Source organism: Vicugna pacos, chromosome X, assembly GCF_048564905.1.
Source record: "Vicugna pacos chromosome X, VicPac4, whole genome shotgun sequence".
Lineage (NCBI taxonomy): Eukaryota > Metazoa > Chordata > Mammalia > Artiodactyla > Camelidae > Vicugna > Vicugna pacos.
In genome coordinates, this window is record NC_133023.1 from 55,143,791 (window position 1) to 55,166,325 (window position 22,535).

At 36.2% G+C, this 22,535-nt stretch overlaps 1 protein-coding gene across 6 annotated transcripts in view; it reads left to right on the plus strand.

Annotated features, from left to right (window-relative positions):
- TAF1 (TATA-box binding protein associated factor 1) overlaps window positions 1-22,535 on the plus strand; it is a 64,149-nt gene that overhangs the window by 30,913 nt on the left and 10,701 nt on the right. For all 6 annotated transcript variants that reach the window (XM_031675237.2, XM_015250694.3, XM_031675238.2 and 3 more), the window contains exons 29-33: window positions 2,307-2,374; window positions 3,585-3,707; window positions 4,476-4,568; window positions 4,651-4,735; window positions 22,180-22,247. In XM_031675237.2, coding sequence (XP_031531097.1) covers window positions 2,307-2,374; window positions 3,585-3,707; window positions 4,476-4,568; window positions 4,651-4,735; window positions 22,180-22,247 — 437 coding nt within the window. The remainder of the gene's footprint in view (window positions 1-2,306; window positions 2,375-3,584; window positions 3,708-4,475; window positions 4,569-4,650; window positions 4,736-22,179; window positions 22,248-22,535) is intronic.

Sequence of the window (22,535 nt, forward strand, 5' to 3'; positions counted from 1 at the left end):
TTTCTACCCTGTTGTCTGCCTGATGTACTTCTACTCGTCATTAATGACACTGCCCAATTGTCAGTCACAACACACCTTCCCTACTCCTCCCTGGTATGCAGATTTTGTTGTTGTAGAACAGCTTAAAACACATTGCAACCACTCCATAGTTCATAGCAATCAGTATATTCCTGTATTTACACTTACGCTCACTTTTTAAAAACTATTATGGAAATTGTTAGTCATATACAGAAGTAGAGAGAAAGTAAATACACTTCAGTGCACCTGTTCTCCCAGTTCAACAGTTACCAGCATATGGCTGATCTTTTTTTTTAATTTTATTGAGTTACAGTCAGTTTACAATGTTGTGTCAGTTTCTGGTGTAGAGCACAATTTTTCAGTCATACCTAAATACACATATATTCATTGTCACATTCTTATTCACCATGAGCTACCACAAGATCTTGTATATATTTCCCTGTGCTATACAGTATAATCTTGTTTATCTATTCTATATATACCTATCAATATCTACAAATTTCGAACTCCCAGTCTGTCCCTTCCCACCCCCCCCCCCCGGCAACCACAAATTTGTATTCTATGTCTGTCAGTCTGATCTCTTTTATATTTAAGTTCATTTGTCTTCTTTCTTTCTTTTTTTTTTTTTAGATTCCACATATGAGTGATCTCATATGGTATTTTTCTTTCTCTTTCTGGCTTACTTCACTTAGAATGACATTCTCCGGGGACATCCATGTTGCTGTAAATGGCATTATATTGTCATTTTATGGCTGAATAGTATTCCATTGTATAAATATACCACAACTTCTTTATCTAGTCATCTGTCGGTGGACATTGAGGCTGTTTCCATGTCTTGGCTATTGTAAATAGTTCTGCTGTGAACATTGGGGTGCTGGTATCTTTTTGAATTAAGGTTCCTTCTGGATATATGCCCAGGAGAGGGATTATTGGGTCATATAGTAAGTCTATTCCTAGTCTTTTGAGGAATCTCCATACTGTTTTCCACAATGGCTACATCAAACTGCATTCCCACCAGCAGTGTAGAAGGGTTCCCTTTTCTCCACAGCCTCTCCAACATTTATCATTTGTGGACTTTTGAATGATGGCCATTCTGACTGGTATGAGGTAATACCTCATGGTAGCTTTGACTTGCATTTCTCTGATAATTGGGAATATTAAGCATTTTTTCATGTGCCTGTTGGTCATTCATACGTCTTCCTTGGAGAATTGCTTGTTTAAATCTTCTGCCCATCTTTGGATTGGGTTGTTTGTTTTTTTTCTTATTAAGTCATATGAGCTGTTTATATATTCTGGAGATTAAGCCTTTGTCAGTCATCTTTTGCAAATATTTTCTCCCATTCAGCATACGGCTGATCTTATTCATTGTTTAGTCTATATTTCCAGACATCATGTCATTTCATCCATAGATACTTCAAGCACTTATACCCAGTCTTACATTGATTTATTTTCATGTCATTCTCTTTGACTAAATCAAGAACCCTCTAAGGTAGGAACTGTGTCTTATTTTCCCTTTATTCTCATCATTGAACATATTCCAAGACGGTCATTAAACATTTGTTGAATGAATAAACAAATGCTTGCTAAATGAATTAAAAGTAATTGAGAATAGAGCTGTGGTTTAGGCTCCGGGGAGCACTTACGCAGAGGATACTGAAAGAAAGTGGTCAGAATTATTGTTTAGATGAAAATACTTTAACTGTCCCTATGATGAGTTTTAAGTTAGGGCAGCCACAAGCAGAGAATGTAGGAGATAGTTGGAGGATTTTCTGAAGCTCTTGTTATGGATTTCAAGGAAACTAAAGTAATAGTCTCAGGTGGGATGGGATTCTTTTGTGACAAAGGCTTTGGATTAGCCCTATGTCAGGTGTGCATCACAAACCATGAGTTCTGCAAACAAATTACTGTTGTAAATTTTGCATGCTAACTATGGAAGATTATAAATCATACATCGATCCCCTCAGCCATCCTTAAACAAATTATCATTCCCCATCCATAGTATTATTTTCAAGGTATTAAAGGTAACAGTATTGACAGTAGTGCTGCTGTCTATGGATATACACGAATAAGAGAGAGAGTTAAAATTGGTTGATTCATTCATGTCGTGCATGTGCTATGTGTTAGGCACTGAAAAGTGGAGATAAGACTGTTTTATCTGTAACTCAGTAGCTAGGCTGGTGCCTGGCATATATTAGGTGCTTAAGTAAATGAGTGGAAAGTATAGAGAGGTGTTGGCAGCTCTTGCCTCCCATTTTACTCCCATCACTTATTTTTCCTCTGTAATTTAGGGCCGAAGCATTCATTGACCCAGATCTCTCAATCCATGCTGGATCTTTGTGATGAAAAACTTAAAGAGGTAAGACATTTAAAATGAGAGAAAGGCAGTAGAATTTGAAAGTGGCAGGTTGCAAGACTGAGGAAGTAGGGAATGTAACGGAAGTAAGAGGTAGAGAATTGTGGAAGTAGCAGATCTGTAGTATGTTAGAGTCTGGAAGGAACCTTAGAAATCATAGTCTAATCCCTCCCTTTTGTAGATGGAAAAACTGAGGTCCATAGAAGAAAATGACTTGTCCTTGGCATCATGGCTATTAAATAGTGAAACTAGGATTAAAATCTAAAACCCACAGAACTCTTTAGAGAGGTCCAAGGAAATTGACTTCTCAGGAAATCAGCAGAAGCTAAGAGGCTTGTTTTGGCAAGGAAAATTTTTAATTTTTAAAAGACAATATGTATTTCATCTTAACAAAACGAGTATGGCACCTTTACAAGCTTAAAAAATACAAGTATGATGGTGTTAATATTGAAGTAGAAATTTCATAAGAAGACTGCTGCCCTGTCCTGCCTGCTATCTGCCATCCTCGATGGGGTGTCGTTGCAGGACCCTTTTGCTTCAGACGTGTAAGATCTCCCATCTGTTAAATCATCGATGTCTCAAAAAAAAATTTCATAGAAGAGGATAACCAAGTGGCCATTACACATGAGAACATTCTCTACTTGATTGATCATTGGGGAAATGCAAATTTAAACCATGATTAGTCACTAGTACGTATCCAGCAGAAAGGCTAAAATTAAAAAGGGCTTTTAAAAAAAAGACTGATAATGCCAAGTTTTGGTGAGGGTATGGAACAATCAATACACAAACTTTTTCCTGGTACTGTCTGAAATGAATTTATTGGGTTAGACTCCCTTACACAAAAATCACTTACCAACAATACTATGTTCAGTGTTTTCATCGATAGTTTTATAGCAAAACAATATGATATTAAAACTTAATTTGGTGAAGATGTTTTTGTTGTGAGAGCTAAGCTGTTGATGCCCAGGGATGTATATTGTTGATTACCTACAGGAATATAAGATAGACTACCTAAACGAGTGGTTGGTACATCTCTTTTGATCCTTTTACTGGAATATTATTTATCTGGACTTTTTGTGAGTCGTTGAAAATTCAAAGTTAGTTTTTTTGGGACAAGGGCAGTAGACAACTGAACCTTAAATTATCCTTAGTTTTCTATGGTGATCACACCTCAGGGAAACCTCTGCCTTTGCTTTGCTTTGTTTCATATCAGAAAGAAGACAAATTGGCTCGTTTGGAGAAAGCTATCAACCCCTTGCTGGATGATGATGACCAAGTGGCATTTTCTTTCATTCTGGACAACATTGTTACCCAGAAAATGATGGCAGTTCCAGATGTAAGTGGTCTGTGTTAAATATTGTGAAGATAATACGGGGGAAAGGAAAGGATGATAGGATGTGTATGTGTACATACAGTGGGAATCTGGAGGATGGTGTTTGTCAATTCAAATGTATATAAATTTTAAAAAGAAACCTTATTGCTGTATGAGTACATTATCATTGAAATCAAAGAGGCCAAGAGTTTATGGATATAGAAAGTTTCTTTATTCCTGTTGTTCTCATTCAGTATTTTAATGCTGCTTAATAGCCCTGGAAAGAGATTAGGATGCCAGCTAATGGGAGGCTTTGGATTTAGAAATACTTCTTGACAAATAACAGTTTGACAGTTACTCACGGTTTGTTGTCTTTTGTTTTATTTTTGGCTTTTGCAACTTTATGACATGGCCACCGTGTTGACTCTATGTATCATTTTGTTGTAATGATCCTCCCTAGGAATTCTGAACTGAGTTTCTTTTTGTGTTGTAGATATCTGTTGGATATGTGTAATGCTGTAAAACTTCTGCATGGGACTAGGGAAAAAGAGATTTTAATTGTGACTATAGAGCAGGGGTCCTTACCCTATCAGGACATAGGAATCCTTAAAGGAATCCATGAACCCCGTAAATTATATGCAGAGTTTTGTGTAATTATGCGTCTTTCTGGGAGAAAGGTCCATAGCTTTTGTCAGAGTCTTAAGAATGTTAGTAACCTAGTGAAGTGAAGGTTGAGAATCTCTGGTATAAAGAATGATTTCCTTTTAATTTCTCATGCTTTCTTTCTACTAGTCTTGGCCATTTCATCACCCAGTTAATAAGAAGTTTGTTCCAGATTATTATAAAGTGATTGTCAGTCCAATGGATTTAGAGACCATACGTAAGGTGAGTGATTTGGTCTAAAATGTCTTTTTGGAATCAAGTAACTTTGTATGTGTATCTGAGTCCCTGATTCTTTTAATCACAGAATATCTCCAAGCACAAGTATCAGAGTCGGGAGAGCTTTCTAGACGATGTCAACCTTATTCTGGCCAACAGTGTTAAATACAATGGTGGGTATTTCTCTTTTTTTTTCTTTTTCCATCACTCTATCCCTCCAACATTGGTTAACATTATAACGATGTATAAGTGCGTAAAGCAGTCTTGAGCAGTGATAGTCAGCAGAATCAGTCACGTGACTTACTCTGCTTTTTCTTTTTAAACAAGCACATATTTTAGCATGTTCAGTAAAGTTTACTAATAACTTTTAATGAGGAAAAAGCAGTGTACATTTATTTTCTAAATTTTGGAAGGCACAGAAAAATGAGATAATAAAAATCAAATGGACATGACTTTGAGCCATCATTGCTTTCCATGAGGTATGAAAACTCACCTATGCCCAAGACCCTTAGATGGGCCTTAGGGAAATGTATTAACTGTAGTCCATGGTGCACTTCCTCGGAGCATGGAGTTTCTGCTCAATATATGAACTGATTTGAATAATACATGCCAGGTTCTGTGCTAGTTACTTAATCTACTGATGGGAAACACATAGTTACTGTCCCCACATAACTCACTATCCAGTTAGTGGAGAGAAACAGTTAAAGGCAACTTGACAAGGGCTATATTAAAAGAATATACAAAGCACCCTAGAAGAGGGGAAGCAGTACCTTCACCTAAGGGTTAGGGAAGGTTAATAAAGTTAATAAACAAGTTAATAAAGTTCAGTTTTGAATGGCTCACTTGTTAAGTAAACGTTGATTGAGCACCTAATATGTGCTGGCACTGACAGGTGCTACAAATCTAAAATCAAATTAGATATGTTCTCTGCCCCCAATTGGTTATAGTTTAGTGGGAGAAACAGAGAAGAAAAATGACAGAACTTAAATATTATGCTGGTTACATGTGCAGAGTGCCAAAGGAACACAAAAACATGATACCTAAAACAGAATGGGACTGGAGGAAGCTTTCTGGAAGAGTTTTCTTAAACTTAGTTGTAAATGATCAGTGGAGTTTGCTAAGCAAAGAATGTGGAGGATAAAGCATTCTAAGCAGAGAGAACAGCAATATGTAAAGTCATGGAGGCCTGAAATTACATAGTAGGTTTAAGAAATAAGTTATTGGGGTTGCAGTTAAGTGTATATGTTGGTGAGTGGTTATATGTGGAGAGGTAGACAGGTGTCCAATCATAGAAGGCCTTGTGTATGCAAGAGTTTTTGCTTTATCCTAAATGGGAAGACATTAAAAGATTTAAGCAGCCGAAAGGCAATCCCATAGGACTAACTCCTGAAGCAAAATAGAAGAGGGAGCTAAGGGCAATTGAGAGACTTGCGCAGCATACTGAGGTCTCAGTGAAAATTCCACACAATTGTATAACTTCATCAGCAATATTCAGCAGCCCAAGTAGTGTGGCTGTCAGTTTGCCAGATAGAAGGGACAGATAATTAGAAGGATGAGATGAAGGAAGCGACAACCAGAAAGACAGATGAGGAAATGGATATTCCAGGCAAAGAGAATATAATGTTCAATATCATGGAGGAATGAAAGAACAGGGTGATTCAGGGAACTGTACTTGACTAGAACCTGTATATTTCATTAAGCAGAGTTGTAGGAGATGAACCTTCCCTTTTTGTTCCATGTAGATTGGGTTAAAAGAATCTGCTTTGTCCCTTATGCTCTTCTCCTTGCTGATTAGAAATTGGAGAGTGGAAATGCCCTTTGTCAGGTCACTTATGTCAGATCATTTATCTCTCCATTATTGTCTCCTGAAAACACCTAAAGGTAATCAGCCAGAATTCTGGTAATAGAAGTTGGTAGGCTCACAGATGTCTAAAAATGATTATAACAAGTAATAAGCAAGCAAGAGTGTCACAGAGGCTGCTTGGCCTAGTGGTGGCTGCCTTAAGATAGAGGGCAGATCTATAGGAGCTTGTGTAAGGCACTAGGAAAAACCCAGAAGATGCTAACTGTAATGAGTAGACGGCAGATGGACAAATCACAGAAGACAAAAATCAAATGCCAGATGAAAATGAATAAATACTCAGTTGTGCCTAGTAATCAAAGAAATGCAAATTGAAACAGATAAACCATTTTTGTGCCTATTAGATGAGCTCAGTTTCTTTTTTAATGGGAGTATTCAATACTAGTGAGGCAGGTACTCTCACATGTGCTGTTGGCAGCATAAAATTGTGAGACATTTCTAGAATGCTCTTTGACAGCATTGAAACTGAAAAATAGTTAAGTGAACAGACTTTATAGTCAGTTAGACTTGAATTGAAATATTGGCCCCACCACTTCATAGCAGTGTAACTTTAGGCAAGTAACTTAGCCTTTGCTTTCTCAATTATAAAATGGGGGAAATAATAATACCCTCCTTAGAGGGCTATTTTGAGGATTAAATAAAATTAGGCATGTAAGTGCTTAGCACCTGGTAAAATAATCTATCCTAATCAGAGATATAGACAGCTGTTCAAGGTAATGTCATTTATATTCATGAGAAATAACCTGAAGGGTTAATATAAAGAGAATGATGAGTTGTTATGCCACCCGTAAGAAAGATTATTGTATAAAGATTGAGAGCTTATTTTAAAACTAATGACAAAAGTGCTTAGAATACTAAGTGAGAAAAGTAGAACACAAAACTATTTCATCTCAATTATGCTTCTTAAGGAAAGATGTCTATACGTAGAAAAAAAAGACTGGAAGGAAACCCATCAGTGTGATAATAGTAGTTATTTCTGAGATGTTAGGTAAGGATTGTCTTCATTTTCATCTTTTATGTTTTCCAAGTACTCTCCTGGTATGGAAGGCAAGAAACTCTTTGTGGAGGAGGTAATTTTTGAGCTGAATTTTGAAGGATGATGATTATTGTAGCTACTTCTTCATTGAGCACCTACTGTGTCAAGCAACTAGTCAAGTGTAGAAGGGGGGGACTAGTCAAGTGTAGAAGGGTGGGGAAGAGGTTCCACACAGTGCAAATTCAAAAGAAGATGAGAGCGCCTTGGATAGGGCAGTACAAGTAGTTGATGTTGGCTAGGGTGCAGAGTGAGAGCTAGTTTTGGTGTTAAGAGATGAGTTTTTAAAGTTGAATGGGGCCAAATCATGAAAGGCCTAGTATGTTGCACTAAGTGTTTAAAAGGACAGACCACCATAACAGATATTTTAGTGAGATCATTCTGGAAGCTATCTGAAAAATAGATAGAGGAATGCGATATGGAGAGCAGTAAAGAAACTTGACAGTAGTCCAAGAGCTTGAATTAAGTAAGGTAGGTAGCAATAAGTATGGAAAGATGGGGACAGATGGTAGAGATATTGAGGAAGTAGAATTGATACCTTCACACATGGCAGGAAGTTGGGGGTATGCGTAAAGGACAGGGAGAATTCAAAATGATGCCAAGTACTCATGTGTTCTTGGTGAAAACAAATTGGTACAGACTTTTTAGACAGCTGTAAATGTGCATTCCCTTTGACTGAGCAGGTTCACCTCAAGGGAATATTCCACACAACTTTGCGAAGACATATGTACAAATGTACAGTTGTTTGTAATTGCAAAAACAGGGAGCCTTCTGAATATCGAACAATAGGAAATTAGTTAAATTATGGTACATCTATATGATGGAATAAGGTTTGGCCGTCTAAATGGTAGATTAGCTAACAAATCTGTATTTTGTATCTGCTGATATCAAAATATACCCAGGATGTATTGTTGAAAACTAGACCACTCAACAGTATGTACAGAAGGAGTTGCAAATTCAGATCCTACAGAGGCCAGACAGGTACATAAATGAGTGAAATGGGCTCAGTAGGGACAGATGAACTGGAGTGCGCATTCCCCATCTAAAGGGCTGAGTCACTAGTTCAATTGTTGCCATAGAGCAGAATTACTAAAGGGAGAGATGGAGGATAATTTTCACTTTATACTTTTTTGTACTTAGATGTCTGAATTTTTAAAATTAAGCATGAAATACTTCTGTAATTTTAAAAAATTTCCATTTTTTGGAAGGATGGGTAAGTCAGATGACATTCAGAATTCTGACATGGGCAACTGGTGGTGCCACTGACTATTGTCCTTCAGTATCCGTGGGGGATTGGTTCCATGACTCCCAGGGATGCCAAAATCTGCAGATGCTCAAGTCACTTATATACAGTGGCATAGTACATGCATATAACCTATACGCAACCTCCCCTGTACTTTAAATCATGTCTAGATTAGTTACAAATACCTAATACAATGTAAATGCTATGTAAATAGTTATAAATACAATGTAAATAGTTGCCAGTGTGCAGCAAAATCAAGTTTTGCTTTTGGGAACTTTCTGAAATTTTTCCCCCAAAATATTTTCATTTTGTAATTGGTTGATTCCGTGGATCCGGAACCCGTGGATACAGAGGGCTGACTATAATGGGAAATACAGGAGGAGTGGTTTTGGAGCAAAAGTGGTAGAGTTCTATTTGGGCTGTGTTGTATTGAGGTAGTACATCCAAATGAAGAATTCTAGTAGATAATTATCTGTATATAGGTCCAAAGCTCAGAAGAGAAGTCTGTACTGTTTGTATATGTGGATATTTTTTTCAGAATCATCAGCATGTAAAAATGTAAGTAGATGAGCTCAAATAGGGAATAGGGTGCATTCATTGAACTCCCTGATGCTGTAGGTGAAATATGGTTGTATGTTTTTCTGGGTAGAAAGACCATAACTTTATCAGATTATCAAAGTTATACGTGACCCCAGAAAGTTAAGGACCGCTGTTAAGAGAGAATGTAGGTTGAGAATATACTTGACAAATACCAAACCAGCATTTAAGGGATCAGGTGGAGAATACTGAGGAGTGGCCAAAATGAAAGAAGGAAAGCCAGAAGAGAGTAATGTCCTGGAAACCAAGAGAAGGGGAAAATAGCCAACAGGTCAAATGCTACAGAGAAGACCAAAGAAAATGGTCTTTAGAAGAGCTATTTCGGGGGGAGGGTAGAGCTCAGTGGTGGAATGCATGCTTAGCGTGCACAAGGTCCTGGGTTCAATCCCCAGTACCTCCATTTAAAAAAAAAAAAAAGAAGAGCTATTTCACTGCAGTGGTAGAATCAAAAGCCAGACTGCAGAGGCTATGAATGAATGAGAAGTAAGAAAGTGGAGACTGAAATTTGCCTGTGAAGGGAAGAAGAAAGACTGTAATCAGTATGTTGGAGGGGATGCAGGCAATTGGACAGAGGGGGCCTCTGTGTAGGTGAAAGAGAAGAAAATGAAGAATGTGGGATAAGATCCCTATGAGAGTGGGAAGACACTGAGAAAGTTTCTGCCCATTAGCCTCTTACTTTCTCTAGAAAGCAGAAAACAGGGTCTTTTGCTTAGAATGAGTGAGATGTGGTGGGAGAGAATTTGAAGAGAAATGTAGATAAGGGTTTGAATTATTTGTCATAGGAAATTTGAAAAGGAGCTGATTTAGGGACATTTCAGAAATACTAAGCAGCCTTTGAGGGTCCAGCTGAAGTTGAAGACCACTCATTTTTATAGCGGCATCAGTTGGCACGGTTGTTTAATTTTTGTCAGTGCTCATCAAACCAAATTATGGAACTGAGAAAGCAGGTGATAGAATTAATTCAGGATTGGGATTTTGTTTCTGGGTATATTGGAAAGATCTGGAAAAGATGGTGTTAGCAAGGAAAAAAAAGGTGATAGTTGAACTTCTCAAACTTTGCCACCAAAGGACCCTTTATAGCAGAGGATTATTCATGCATAGCCTCCAGTTTGAGGCAGTATCCCAAAGCAGCTCTACAAAAGCTTGAAATTTCTTTGACAATTCATGTTTTATCTTTTAAATTTATGCAAATTTTGCATTACGCAAAATCTGTACTTGAACATGTTTCAAATTTTTTACCAAATTACTGTATATCCTCCCCCACCCCCACGTCCATTTCAGTAAAACTGCCAATGAAGAAAGTTCTGTCCTACAGTTTCCAGCTGTTTTAGCCTCCTCAGATGCCAACGTCTGTCTCTATGACTTAGCGAGGCTTTTCTTGGGTTCAGCAGAAAGCCAAGGATGGTTGTAGCGCTCACTTCTTTATTTCCCTTCTCTCAGGAATCACAGTCCTACACTTCTTAGTTGAAAGCAGTTGTTTCATATGTTTAGTTTTTTTTTTCCAGTTTTCTGTGGGAAGACTAGTCCAATAGCAGTTACTCCATCATGCCCAGAAAGTCTTTTAATTTTGTTTATGGTATTTTCTGACATAGAGAAACTTTATTTTTATGTAGTTAACATTTATCAATCTTTGTCTTTATGATTTCTATCTTTGGTATAATTATTTAAAAGACCTTCCCTACCTGCAAGACATCCAACTATATTTTCTTTTAGTACATGTAATATTTTAAACATTTGAATGTTTATCAATTTTAAAAAATAAAATCTAAGGTATAAGGTAAATATCTAACTTATTTTCTCTTCCAAAGGAGTAACTAACGTGTCCAAGTCATATTTATGGAATAGTCTATCCTTTTGTACTAATTGAAATGCTACCTTTATCAAATACTAAGTTCTTATATATTCTTAAACCTATTTTGGAGCTTTCTATTCTATTTTATTTACTTCTGTATCTAATCTGTACTTTTATCATCAGGTAGTATCACTGTGATCATCACTCAGACTTCTAAGTTTGAATTCCTCAGCTATGACTTAACTTCACCCAGTTATCCTAACTAAACTCCCAGGATCATTTTTGTTAGATTCTAAATTGTCAACTAATCAATTAATACAAAATTGAAATCTTATTTTAATTTATGGATTAATTTGAAGAGAATTTATCTTTAGAATAATACAGTTCTCCATCTAGGAGCTCATGTTTCTTCATTTATTCACGTTTTCTTTTCCTTCCTCAATAAAGACTTCTAGTTTTTCTGGTATGATTTCTAGGCACCTTTTGTTTAATTTATTCCTGTACATTTTATAGTTTTTGTTGCTTTTGAGCATTTATTTTTTTGTTGTTGAGTTTATTCTGAGGTAATTTAAAAGTTTTGCTGCTATTGTACATGTGCTTTCTCCCCTCCACCAAGTGGTTATTAGATCTAAAAGTTTCAGTCAGTTTGAAGAATATGAATAAGTGATTCAGTATTGTTCATGGGTTAATATAATACTTAAAGTATTTCCATATACTAGTTTGGTCATTAATGAATATTAAGGTTCTTTTTTTCTGTCAATGACTCTCCTTAGATTGGGACCAAGATATAAATATTCCTACATGCAGGTTAAGTCTTTTACATCATTGAAGAGAATAAAATCCCCCTCGATCCTGCTTCAGCCTCTTGCTGCCATCCTTTCTCTTCACAGCCGACTTTTTAATTTGTTTTTATTGTGGTAAAATACACACAACATAAAAATTTACCTTTTTAGCTATTGTTAAGTTTACAATTCAGTGGCATTAAGTACACTCAGTATTGTGCAACCATAACCACTGTCCATTTCCAGAACCTTTTCATCATCCCAAATAGAAACTCAGTACCCATTAAACAATAGCCCTGTTCTCCCATTTCCCCAGTTCTGGGTAACCTCTGTTCTACTTTCTATGAATTTGCCTTTTCTAGGTACCTCATGTAAGTGGAATCATACAGTACATAGAATATTTGTTCTTTGTGTCTGCCTTTTATTTTGCTTGGCATAATGTTTCCAAGGTTCAACCGTCCATGTTTTAGCGTGGATCCGAATTTCTTTTCTTTTTGTATGAGTATGTAATGTCTCTCTCCTATTCTTTGCCTGCCATTCCTGCCTCATTCAGCTTTAATCTGGCTTCTACCCTGCCCAACATACCAAGTAAACAGGATCACATAATTGCCAGGTAGAGTGGGCACTTTCCAGTCCTTATCTTGACCTCACCCCAGTATTTGACATTATTAACCATTCCTTCCTTGAAATTGTAGTATGATTGGCTTCATAACAACTTTCAGTTCTAATTTTCCTCTTACCTCAGAGCAGTCCTTTTCAGTCTCCTGCTGCATATTCTTCTGCCTATTCCTACAACTTAACTACCACCTCTTTCCTGATGACTCAACTCTGTTCTGGGCAAAGATTTGTGTACATCCCAACCACTTGCTGAATGTTTCCTCTTGGATGTCCCAGAGGAACGTCAGACATGCCTCAAACTGAATGTTTTCTTCTTTCCTTCTCTGTTCAGCTTTCTCCCGTTGTCCTTTACTTGATTCAGTCCTTTACTATTTCCATTCTGGGCTTAACGGGGCACTAGCATCACCAAGTAGCTATATCTGGAAACCTCAGTTTGATTTTGATTTTGATTTTGATTCTTTCCCTTGAGTAAGTCCCTAACTTCCAGCATATCACTAAAACCCTCATTATATTTTGCCTAGATTATTACAATAAATAGTCACCTGGCCAATGTCTCAACTTCTAGATTTACCTCTTCCTAACCTATCAGATAGACCTATTTAGTAATTTACACTTCTTATAAGAAAGTCAAACATACAGAAATAGATAAAGTAAAGATTAAAGCTTCTGCCTACCCTCCCAACTCCTGTCTCCTATAGTTTAATTCCCCAAAGGTAACAGTTTAGTGTATATCCTGCTATGCTTTTTCTGTGCTTAACACAAAACATGTTAAATAATTCACAGTTTGCAACAAATTGTTTTACAAAAGTTATCATTTTAATAGATAATTCTATGATTTGCTCTTTGCTTATGAACATATCCTGATCCTCTTTTAAACTTCTATTTTGAAATAATTTTACACCCAAGAAATTACAAAAATAGTATAAAGAGTGCTGTGTACCCTTCACTCACCTTCCTCCAGAGGTGACATCTTACATAACTGTGATTCATTATCAAAATCAAGAAATTGATATTGGTGCATTACCGTTAACTAGATTACAAGCCTTATTCAACTTGCACCTTTTTAAAAAATCTATATTCATTTGTGTGTGTGTGTGTGTAGTTAGTTTTATGCAGTTTTATACTGTCATGTAACCACCACCACAGTCAAGATTTAGAACTGGTCCATCATCACAAAAGAACTCCGTGACACTACCTCTTTCTATCCACATCCCTTCACGTGCGCCCACCAGTCTCCTTGTTCCCTGGCAACCACTTAGCTGTCCTCCACCTCTGTAGTTTTGAAGTTTAAGCATGTTATATAAAGAACAATACAATACTTTTGAGATTGACTTTTTTTCACCAAACATAATTCTTAAGATCCATCCAAATTACTGTGTATCAGTAGTTCATTTTTTATTAAGTATTTTTTGTTTCCTTTTTAAATTTTTTCTTTCTATTCCTTTTTAAGTGGAGAAGGTAATTTTAGGTTTGTCTGTTGTTGTTTTTAAACAGAGGGTACTGGGGATTGAACCGAGGACTCTGTGCATTATGCACAAAGGTATGCACTCTACCACTGAGCTATACCCTCCCCCGGTAGTTCATTTTTAGATTGTTGAGTAATGTTCCATTGTACCAGAGTTTGTTCAACCACTCAGTCATTGAAGGACATTTCAGGTTTCCAATATTTTTCTATTATGAATAAATCTACTATAAACATTCATATACAGGATTTTGTGGGAATATAGATTTTCCTTTCCCTGGGGATAAATGCCCTAGAATGTAATGGTAAATGTATGTTTTGCGAGAAACTGCCATACTCTTTTCCAGACTGCTTGTACAATTTAGCGTTCCCACTAACCATGTATGAATCCAGTTTCTCTGCAGTGTTTAGTGTTACCACTACTGTAAGAAAATTTTATCTATCTGACTGTGTTTTTACTTCACATTACCCTGATTTGCCATTGCCATCCATATATTTTCTTTGATAAAGTGTCTGTTCATTTCTTTGTCCCAGTTTTAATTCCATTATTTTCTTATGATTAACAAGTTTTGAGGGTTCTTTATATATTCTAGGTACACGTCCTTTATTAGATACATGATTTACAAAGATTTTCTTCCAGGCTGTGTCTTGTCTTTTCAGTCTTTTTGACAGTATCTGTGGAAGAGCAGAAGTGTTTAATTTTGATAAAGTCCAGTTTCTCAGTTTTTTCTTTTGTGGATTGTGCTTCTGGTATGTCTCTAAGACATCTTTGCTTAACCCAAGGTCACAAAGGTCTCCTGTTATATTTTCTTTTAAAGTTTATAGTTTTAGTGTATTACATTAAAGTCCATGATCCATTTTGACTTAATTTTTATGTATGGTTTGAGGTTTAGGTTGAGGTTCATTTTTGTTTTTCCCTATCGATGTCTAATTGTTCCATTAGCATTTGTTGAGAAGACTATCCCTAATCCCAGTGAATTGCTGTGAGCACCTTCGTAAAAAAACAGTTGAATGCATAGGTCTGTTTCTGGGTTTATTTTGTTCCACTGATCTGTGTACCTCTCTGCACACTGCTGGGATTACTGTAGCTGTGTAGTAAGTCTTATCATCAAGTAGAATGATTCCTCTCACTTTATTATTTTTTCTAAATCGTTTTCTTATTTTTTTTGCCTTTCCACATAAATTTTAGAAAAATCTGGTCTATATCTATTAAAAAAAAAGTCTTGCTGGTATTTTGATAGGAATTGAGTTGAACCCATAGATCAGTTTAGGGGAGAATTGACACCTTTACTGATCCTGTCATATTGGTAGTACGTAGAGATCTCTATCATTCTTTTTAATGTATTCCATAGCAGGGATAAGAGGATCATAATCGATGTCATTGCACGTTTGTACGAATATTTCTGTAGGAAGTGTTGATAGATGTTCTGAAATTGTGTTCCAAAAAGACTACCTGTTCATAGTAAAAATAACAGTGAAGGAGAGTGCCTGTTTCCCTATAACCTCTCTAACCTGAGAATCATCAATGTTTTAAAATCTTTGCCAGATGATTTCTGTAAAATTCAAGTATACAACTTAAACTAAAATTTTCCATCAAAAAAATACATACTCATTTTTAAAAATTTAAACTATATAGGCTTGTATAAACTGAAAAGGAAAAATCTCTGTGTCCTTTCCCTTCTCCCATCTCCCATCCCCCTCTCCAGAGTAGTGTTGGGTTTGGTGTGAAGCATCCTGGGCCTTTTTCTATGCATACCATGTGCTTCTTATTTTTTGACAAACGAAAGCATATATTCTGTTCTACAATTTTCTGTTTTCACTTGACAATTATGTTATGGACGATTTTTCGTTCATCTAAGTATGTGATCTTGTTTAAGTAAAATCTGTTCATATGTGATTCAGAAAGGCAAAAGAGTGAACTGAATGTCATGAATGTTTCCGAAAGAGAATATCTAAATTGGATTTCTACTTTGCTTTTAAAAATATTGTGGCTGCTACTATGTATAAAATAAAGTACAAGGGTTTAATTGCACACCGTAGGGAATATAGCCAATATTTTCTAAAAAGTGCATGAGTATAATCTGTAAAAATTTTGAGTTAGTATGTTGTACACCTGAAACTAATACAATGTTGTAAACCCTAACCCTAACTATACCTTAAAAATACATATACATACATGTGTATGTATGTATGTATATTTGTGTGTGTATATATATATAAAGTTTAAAGATTTACTGTGACTGAAGGAGAGGGAGATTGCCCAGTGGTAACTGTCACTTGACATTTCATTTCTGTGAGAATGAGATTTTCACTTCTTTGTTATACAGGAATTCAGTTTCTGCTTAAATGTGATAGAAAATAGACTTAGGATGTCCATAACTTACTAGCCCTCTTCTCTTATGGTACTGAATTGAGCTAGTAAACAGTGATATAGCAATCTGTTATAAGGCATCATCTCACTGAAAGTCCTATACTTATATGAGTTGAGATAGTATAATATGCCAGTAAACAAATGTGCACCAGGAAATACTAAGGCTACAACAAAGTCCACATTTAAAAAAAGATCATTTGGGAAAATAAAGATTACTATTTATTAAAAGAAAAAGGAGACATAGAAAAATAGACTCTTTCAGCCTGGGAGTTTCTGTGATGTATTTTCAAGGCAGTATGTTTTCTGTGGTGTCAGGAAAAACAAAACCAAACCTTATTACCATGAGGAATATAAGTCAATGTTAACTTCCCCCATATTACTGTGGCTGGTATCATACAGAGTTAGGTAAAGAGTACAGAAAGAAAAATAGGCCTAAATCTAGTAAGTGATTGCTGTAAGCACCATGAAGGCAGGAACCATGCCTGTCTTATATCACAAGTGCTCAGGATAATGCTTGGCACATAGTAAACACTCAGTAAATATCTGTTGGATGAACTAATGGCCAAAGAAAGAGGTGCAGTACCAGGAAAAAGTGGAGAATGGTGCTATAGAAGCCACGGGATTAGAGCGTTTCAAGGAAGAAGTGAATGTCAGTTGCAAATATAACAGCACTTCTGTGGTTGAGTCTGAAGAATATTCACTGGATTTGGCACTTAGCATATCACTGTTGACTTGATGAGAACAATTTCAGTGAAGTGTTCTTTAGTACTGCCTCATTCTCTGCCACAGTTGCTACTTTCTCTATGATCCCTTAGTGCTTTGTATGTTTTTGAAATTCTGAGTTTCTGTATGTGTATCTTCCATGAAGCCATGAAAGGGCATCAAGGACAAGAATACATCTCTTGTTTATTGCTTGTTTTGTTCTGTTGTTTTATTTCTTATCTGTGTATCATCAGAGCTTGGCATGGTACCAGACTTACAGTATGTACTTAAAAATGAAGAGTCAAGCTGTTATAAATTTTACTCTACAGGAAAAGTTGTTTTGAATTGTCTATATTGTTATTTTTCTAATTGTTGTGGAGATACGAGATGAATGTGTTTTTTAAGTTGCTAAATGGAATAGTCCATTTAGGGGAGAAAAGAAGTAGTTTATGGTTCTTTGGGCCTTTCTATCAGGTAGGTGCTGAATGTAAATCCTACCTGTGCCCAGTGAGTTTTATTTCCCCAATTCCCCTCAGGATAGTTTCTAGCTTCTTGAGTTTCTTGTCCAGATTCTAAGTGAGGTTCTGTTACTTGAGTTTGAGAGCTCAGACCTCTTATCTTGAAAACTAAACGTCATAATTTGCATTTGATCCACGTTGTACTAATGTAGAGAGCCTAGCTACGGTCTGAAAGATTAGATTCACTTCTCTTTTTGCCTTTTCTGGACCTAGTTTGAGATAAACATCTAAGAATTGGGAGAGCCCAAGCCCAAGGTCATTTCTTAGGGATCTGTGGACTATGCATAATTGAAATTAGCAATTCTGGTTTCTTTAGGAATTAGCTGTGCAGATTTTTTCTTTCTTCGTTTTTTTTTTCTTTTTAAGTCTGGCACTGTTTTTTTTTTTTTAAGCTCTTCATTGCTACTGAGATTTTATTTAATTTTTTAATTTGAATGATTCACATTGTGAAACAGGCATATCCCCCACACTGTTCACTGTTAGGATAATAATTTATGCTTGTTTTGGCACAGTGTTCATCATCTTAGGAGGAAAGTTATTTTTAGTATTTGTGGAAATGTTCTCAAAGGAAATGTGAGCTTAGGAGTGATCACAAACCCCCTTCTCTTGGTTGAGCAGGACTGCTCACCAGCCTAACTTGTATTTTTCTCTGAAACCTTTCAGATAGCAGTAATACTTGTTTTCCCTAACTAGAACCACAGAGCTTGTAACTTTCCTTTCTTCTCCTGACATTATTAAAAAGGGAAATTAACTTAGAAAGGACAAAAGGAATTTTCTTGATTTTGGTGGAATATCAACTTTCCAAAACTGTCATTGGAATTATCACTATTTAAGGACATTTGAATTTGAATTACATGTGTTTCTGTAGGCTGCTGCCAATCCTTACGAATGAGGTAGAAAATATATATATATATATAATTTTTGACATTTACAGTTGTTTCACCATGATTTAATAAGGAGAGAGAGAAAAGGCAAAATATATTCAGAAAAATGTTTCTTTTTGTGTCAGTTATTCTCCTTTGGGCACATTAATAATTCATAGATGGCCTTATCTTTCATCTTCTTTTTCATGTCATTCTGGAAATCACTCTATAAATTCTGATTTTCTCTATAATAATCCCTTAGGGACTGGGAAATAGGAATTTGGTTTCTTCTTACTCTTTTCTCCCCGTACAACAGCCCCAGCATCTTTATTATTCCCACAGAGGCCCTGTTTTTCACTGGATGACTCCTTTTTTCCTAAACTGTGAAACCTAAAGCTGATCATCTTCCTCTTAGTAAGCACCTGATTGCTACAGGATATAGAGCAGTAATGTTAGCTTTATGGAGATAGTTATGGACCCCCTTTGAGACTCTGATGAAACACCATAGATCTTCTACCCAGAAAAATATATATTACATACAGAATTTTATTTATAGTTTCAGGAGATTCATGAATCTGTCTTGTCACCACCCCATTCAAGAATTCCTGGTATAGGTAGGGATAAGAAAACATCTAGGTATTTTTACCCTTTTTTGGTGGTGTTAACAGTGGTTTGCCAACTCCACCGCCATCTTTCGTCAGAAATACTTCTGTGCTCAGCAAAAAAAAATGTTCATGTATAACTGAAAAATTGTGCTGTACACTGGAATTTGATACAACATTGTAAAATGACTATAACTCAATAAAAAATGTTAAAAAAAATTTGAGGACCACTAAATAAGACTCGAATAAATGGAGATCTATAAAATGAGTTTTAAGTATACTTTAAAAAAATACTTCTGTGCTACTTTGCAGAGTACAGTAATAGAGTTAAATAGCTGAAACCATTGTAAGTCTTGTGCTTTTTTGGGGGGAGGGAGGTAATTAGGTTTATTTATTTATTTTTAGAGGAGGTATTGGGGATTGAACCCAGGACCTCATGCATGTTAAGCATGTTCTCTACTACTTGAGCTATACCCTCCCCCCATTGTAAGTCTTGAGAGCATCTCCAAAACTGAGGACAGACACAGCTAGTAATCAAGAAGACATAGACAAGTGTATCAGCTATGTAAATAAGTGTATTTTTAATATTCTGGGGGCATTACTAGTGGGTATTTCTTTCAGTGGTATGTTACAAAGAAAATGGGGAAGGAAGAGGTCCCGTGTTTAAAATGGTTTAAAGTGAGAGAGAACTTTGCAAATGTATAAACCTAATTTTTTTCCCTGTATTATGAATGAGAGTATTGACTAACTGAAAGGGTTGGTTTTATGTTTAGGTTTCAAAACTGAAGGGCTGAATTCTTAATCTCTACGCTGGAATTTTAGCCATGAGGCAGGTCCTTGTAGGTGTCAGAGCCAGGATCCTGTAAGAAACTGATGTACTGGCTCGGTGAAGGAGGCCTACAGCCCGTATGCAGCCTGTTTGCTCTAGCAGCATGCATTACCATCAACACGAAAGCTTGTTTTATGGCTTTTGCAGTCTGTCTCCATCGGTATTTTGAGGACCAACCTATTGGTGGCCCTAGGAGATTAGAACTCTAGAAACTTGAGCTGCAGTCTTCTTATCACTCAAACTGTTCTTGTTCATGAGCCAACTCTGGCTGTCTTTATTTATTTACTTACTTACTTGGATATTTTTAAAATTTATTGATTTTATTTTTTATTGAAGCATAGTTGATTTACAAAGTTGTGTTAGTTTCTGGGGTACAGCATAGTGATTCAGTTTTATATATTTGTATATATGTGTATATTCTTTTCATATTAATTTTCATTACAGGTTATTACAAGATGTTGAATGTTCCCTGTGTTATACAGGAGGACCTTGTTGGTTTGGCTGTCTTTACATGTGTCCTAATGTCTTGATTGACTAGATTTTTCTGGTTTATTTGTGTTTAGCACAGTCATCTTGTGTGAGGACACAACTTTATTTTACATCTTTTATAAAGACTGGATGGTTTATACTTGTGAGAGGTTTTAACTGAAGGAGACTTATTTGTTAATGTAATAGCTTGCAATAGTCAGAGTAGGGGTGGCATGTAAACTTCACATGTGCTGTATTTTTTTATCCTTTACATCCTGATCAATAGTAGGTTCAACATAAGGATCACTTCCTCTGTGAAGCCTTTCCTAGTTCTTCTTTCCTTCTTACATCCCAGAATTAGCCATTGTGCTAGACTATATAAGCTTCTTGAAGATACGGTCTATATCTTACTCATTTCTGTGTATAATTCCTGACACATAGAAGGTACTCAAAAAATGTTTTATGAATAAGTAGGTGAATGAACAATGTATTGAAGAATATTATAAAGCACTTAAGGCAAAGAGTAAAAACTCAGATGCCTTTAGGCTCCAGGCATAAATGAGTTAAGCAGACCTGGTAGGGACTATGGTAACCTGGGGAACACATGCCTTATCTAAAAGGGACAGCTGCTACTCAGATCCAGCCCACTGGTGCCTTGTGAGAATGCTGACCCTGTGTTGCCATATCTTTTAATTTTTTAAGAGAAGCCAGACATTTGTGTTTTTATAGGAAATCTCTAAATGTTGCCAACTAATTAAGATTTTTTAAAAACTTTTTCTTGAGGTATAATTTACATACAGAAAAGTGTATGTATTATGAGTGCTCAGTCCACTTTCACTAACTGAAGTGATTTTTTTAAATTGAAGTATAATTGACCTGCCACACTATATTAATTCCAGGTGTACAACACAGTGGTTCAATATTTCTGCACGTTACAAAATGATCACTACCTGAACTGATTTTTTTGTGAGCCAAATAGAACTGGGTTGACCTGTAAGCCGCCCGTTTGCAATTTATGATAAAGGCTGAACGGGGAGTTGTATAGTTTGGTTAAGAACCTAATAGCTTAAAGTAGCTTAAAGAAACACATCGGCCAAGTGCAATGTGTGGACCTTATTTGGATTATGATTCAGATATCGAAGAACATTTGTAAAACAATTGGGGAAATTTGAATGTTGACTAGGCATTTAATGATATTAAAGAATTACTGTTAGCTATTTTAGGTGTAATTTATTTGGGTTTTTTTTAAACGACTATTTTTTAGAGCAGTTTAGAGCAAAATTGAACAGAAGGTACAGAGGGTTCCCCTACACATGCACAGCCTCCCTTGTTACCAGTGTCCCCCACTAGGGTGGAACATTTGTTACAATCAGTAAATCTACCTTGACACATCATTGTCACCCAAAGTCCATAGTTTACATTAGGGTTCACTCTTGGTGTTGTGCATTCTATGAGTTTTGACAGACATATAATGATATGTATCTGTCATTATAATATCATACATAGCTATGTTTTGAGAGCCCTTAAAGACACATACTGAACAATTTGTGGTTGAAATGAAATGCTGGAATTTGCTTCAGAATAATTTGAGAGGAATGTGTAAGTTGGTTTAAATGAAACAGGATTGACCATGTGTTAATAATCATTAAAGCTGCGTAATGGGTACATGGGAGTTCATTGTATTCATGTATCTCTCTCCTTTTTTTTTTAAATGTTTGAAATTTTCCACTTGCAAAGGTAGAGCAAGAGTCCAAGTTCAAGCTGGCGCATGGTTTTTTGGGTCTAGGATAGTGGGACACCACTGCTGGTGACAGAATGTAAATTTCTGGAACTAAAGTCTACAAAGGTAATGACATTCTCTTTTTTTCATCTATAGGGCCTGAAAGTCAGTATACTAAGACTGCTCAGGAGATTGTGAACGTCTGTTACCAGACATTGACTGAGGTAGGTGGTAAAGAGGATCTAGCTTTCTGGAATCCCTTTGTTCCCTCAGGTGATGAGGAGGCCTTCTCTGCCTATCCTATTTTAAAATGCAGCATCCCACCCTCACCCCACATCCCTTATTTCCTTCCCTGTTTTATTTTCCTACCTGGCACTAAATGTTTTTAATAAACGGTGTAATTCTTTAATTACCGTATATGTTCTGCCACTAGAGTAGAAGCTGCATTAAGACAGGGATTTTCATTTGCTCTTTTTACAACTTTTGTATCCCCAGTGCCTAAAACCCATGTA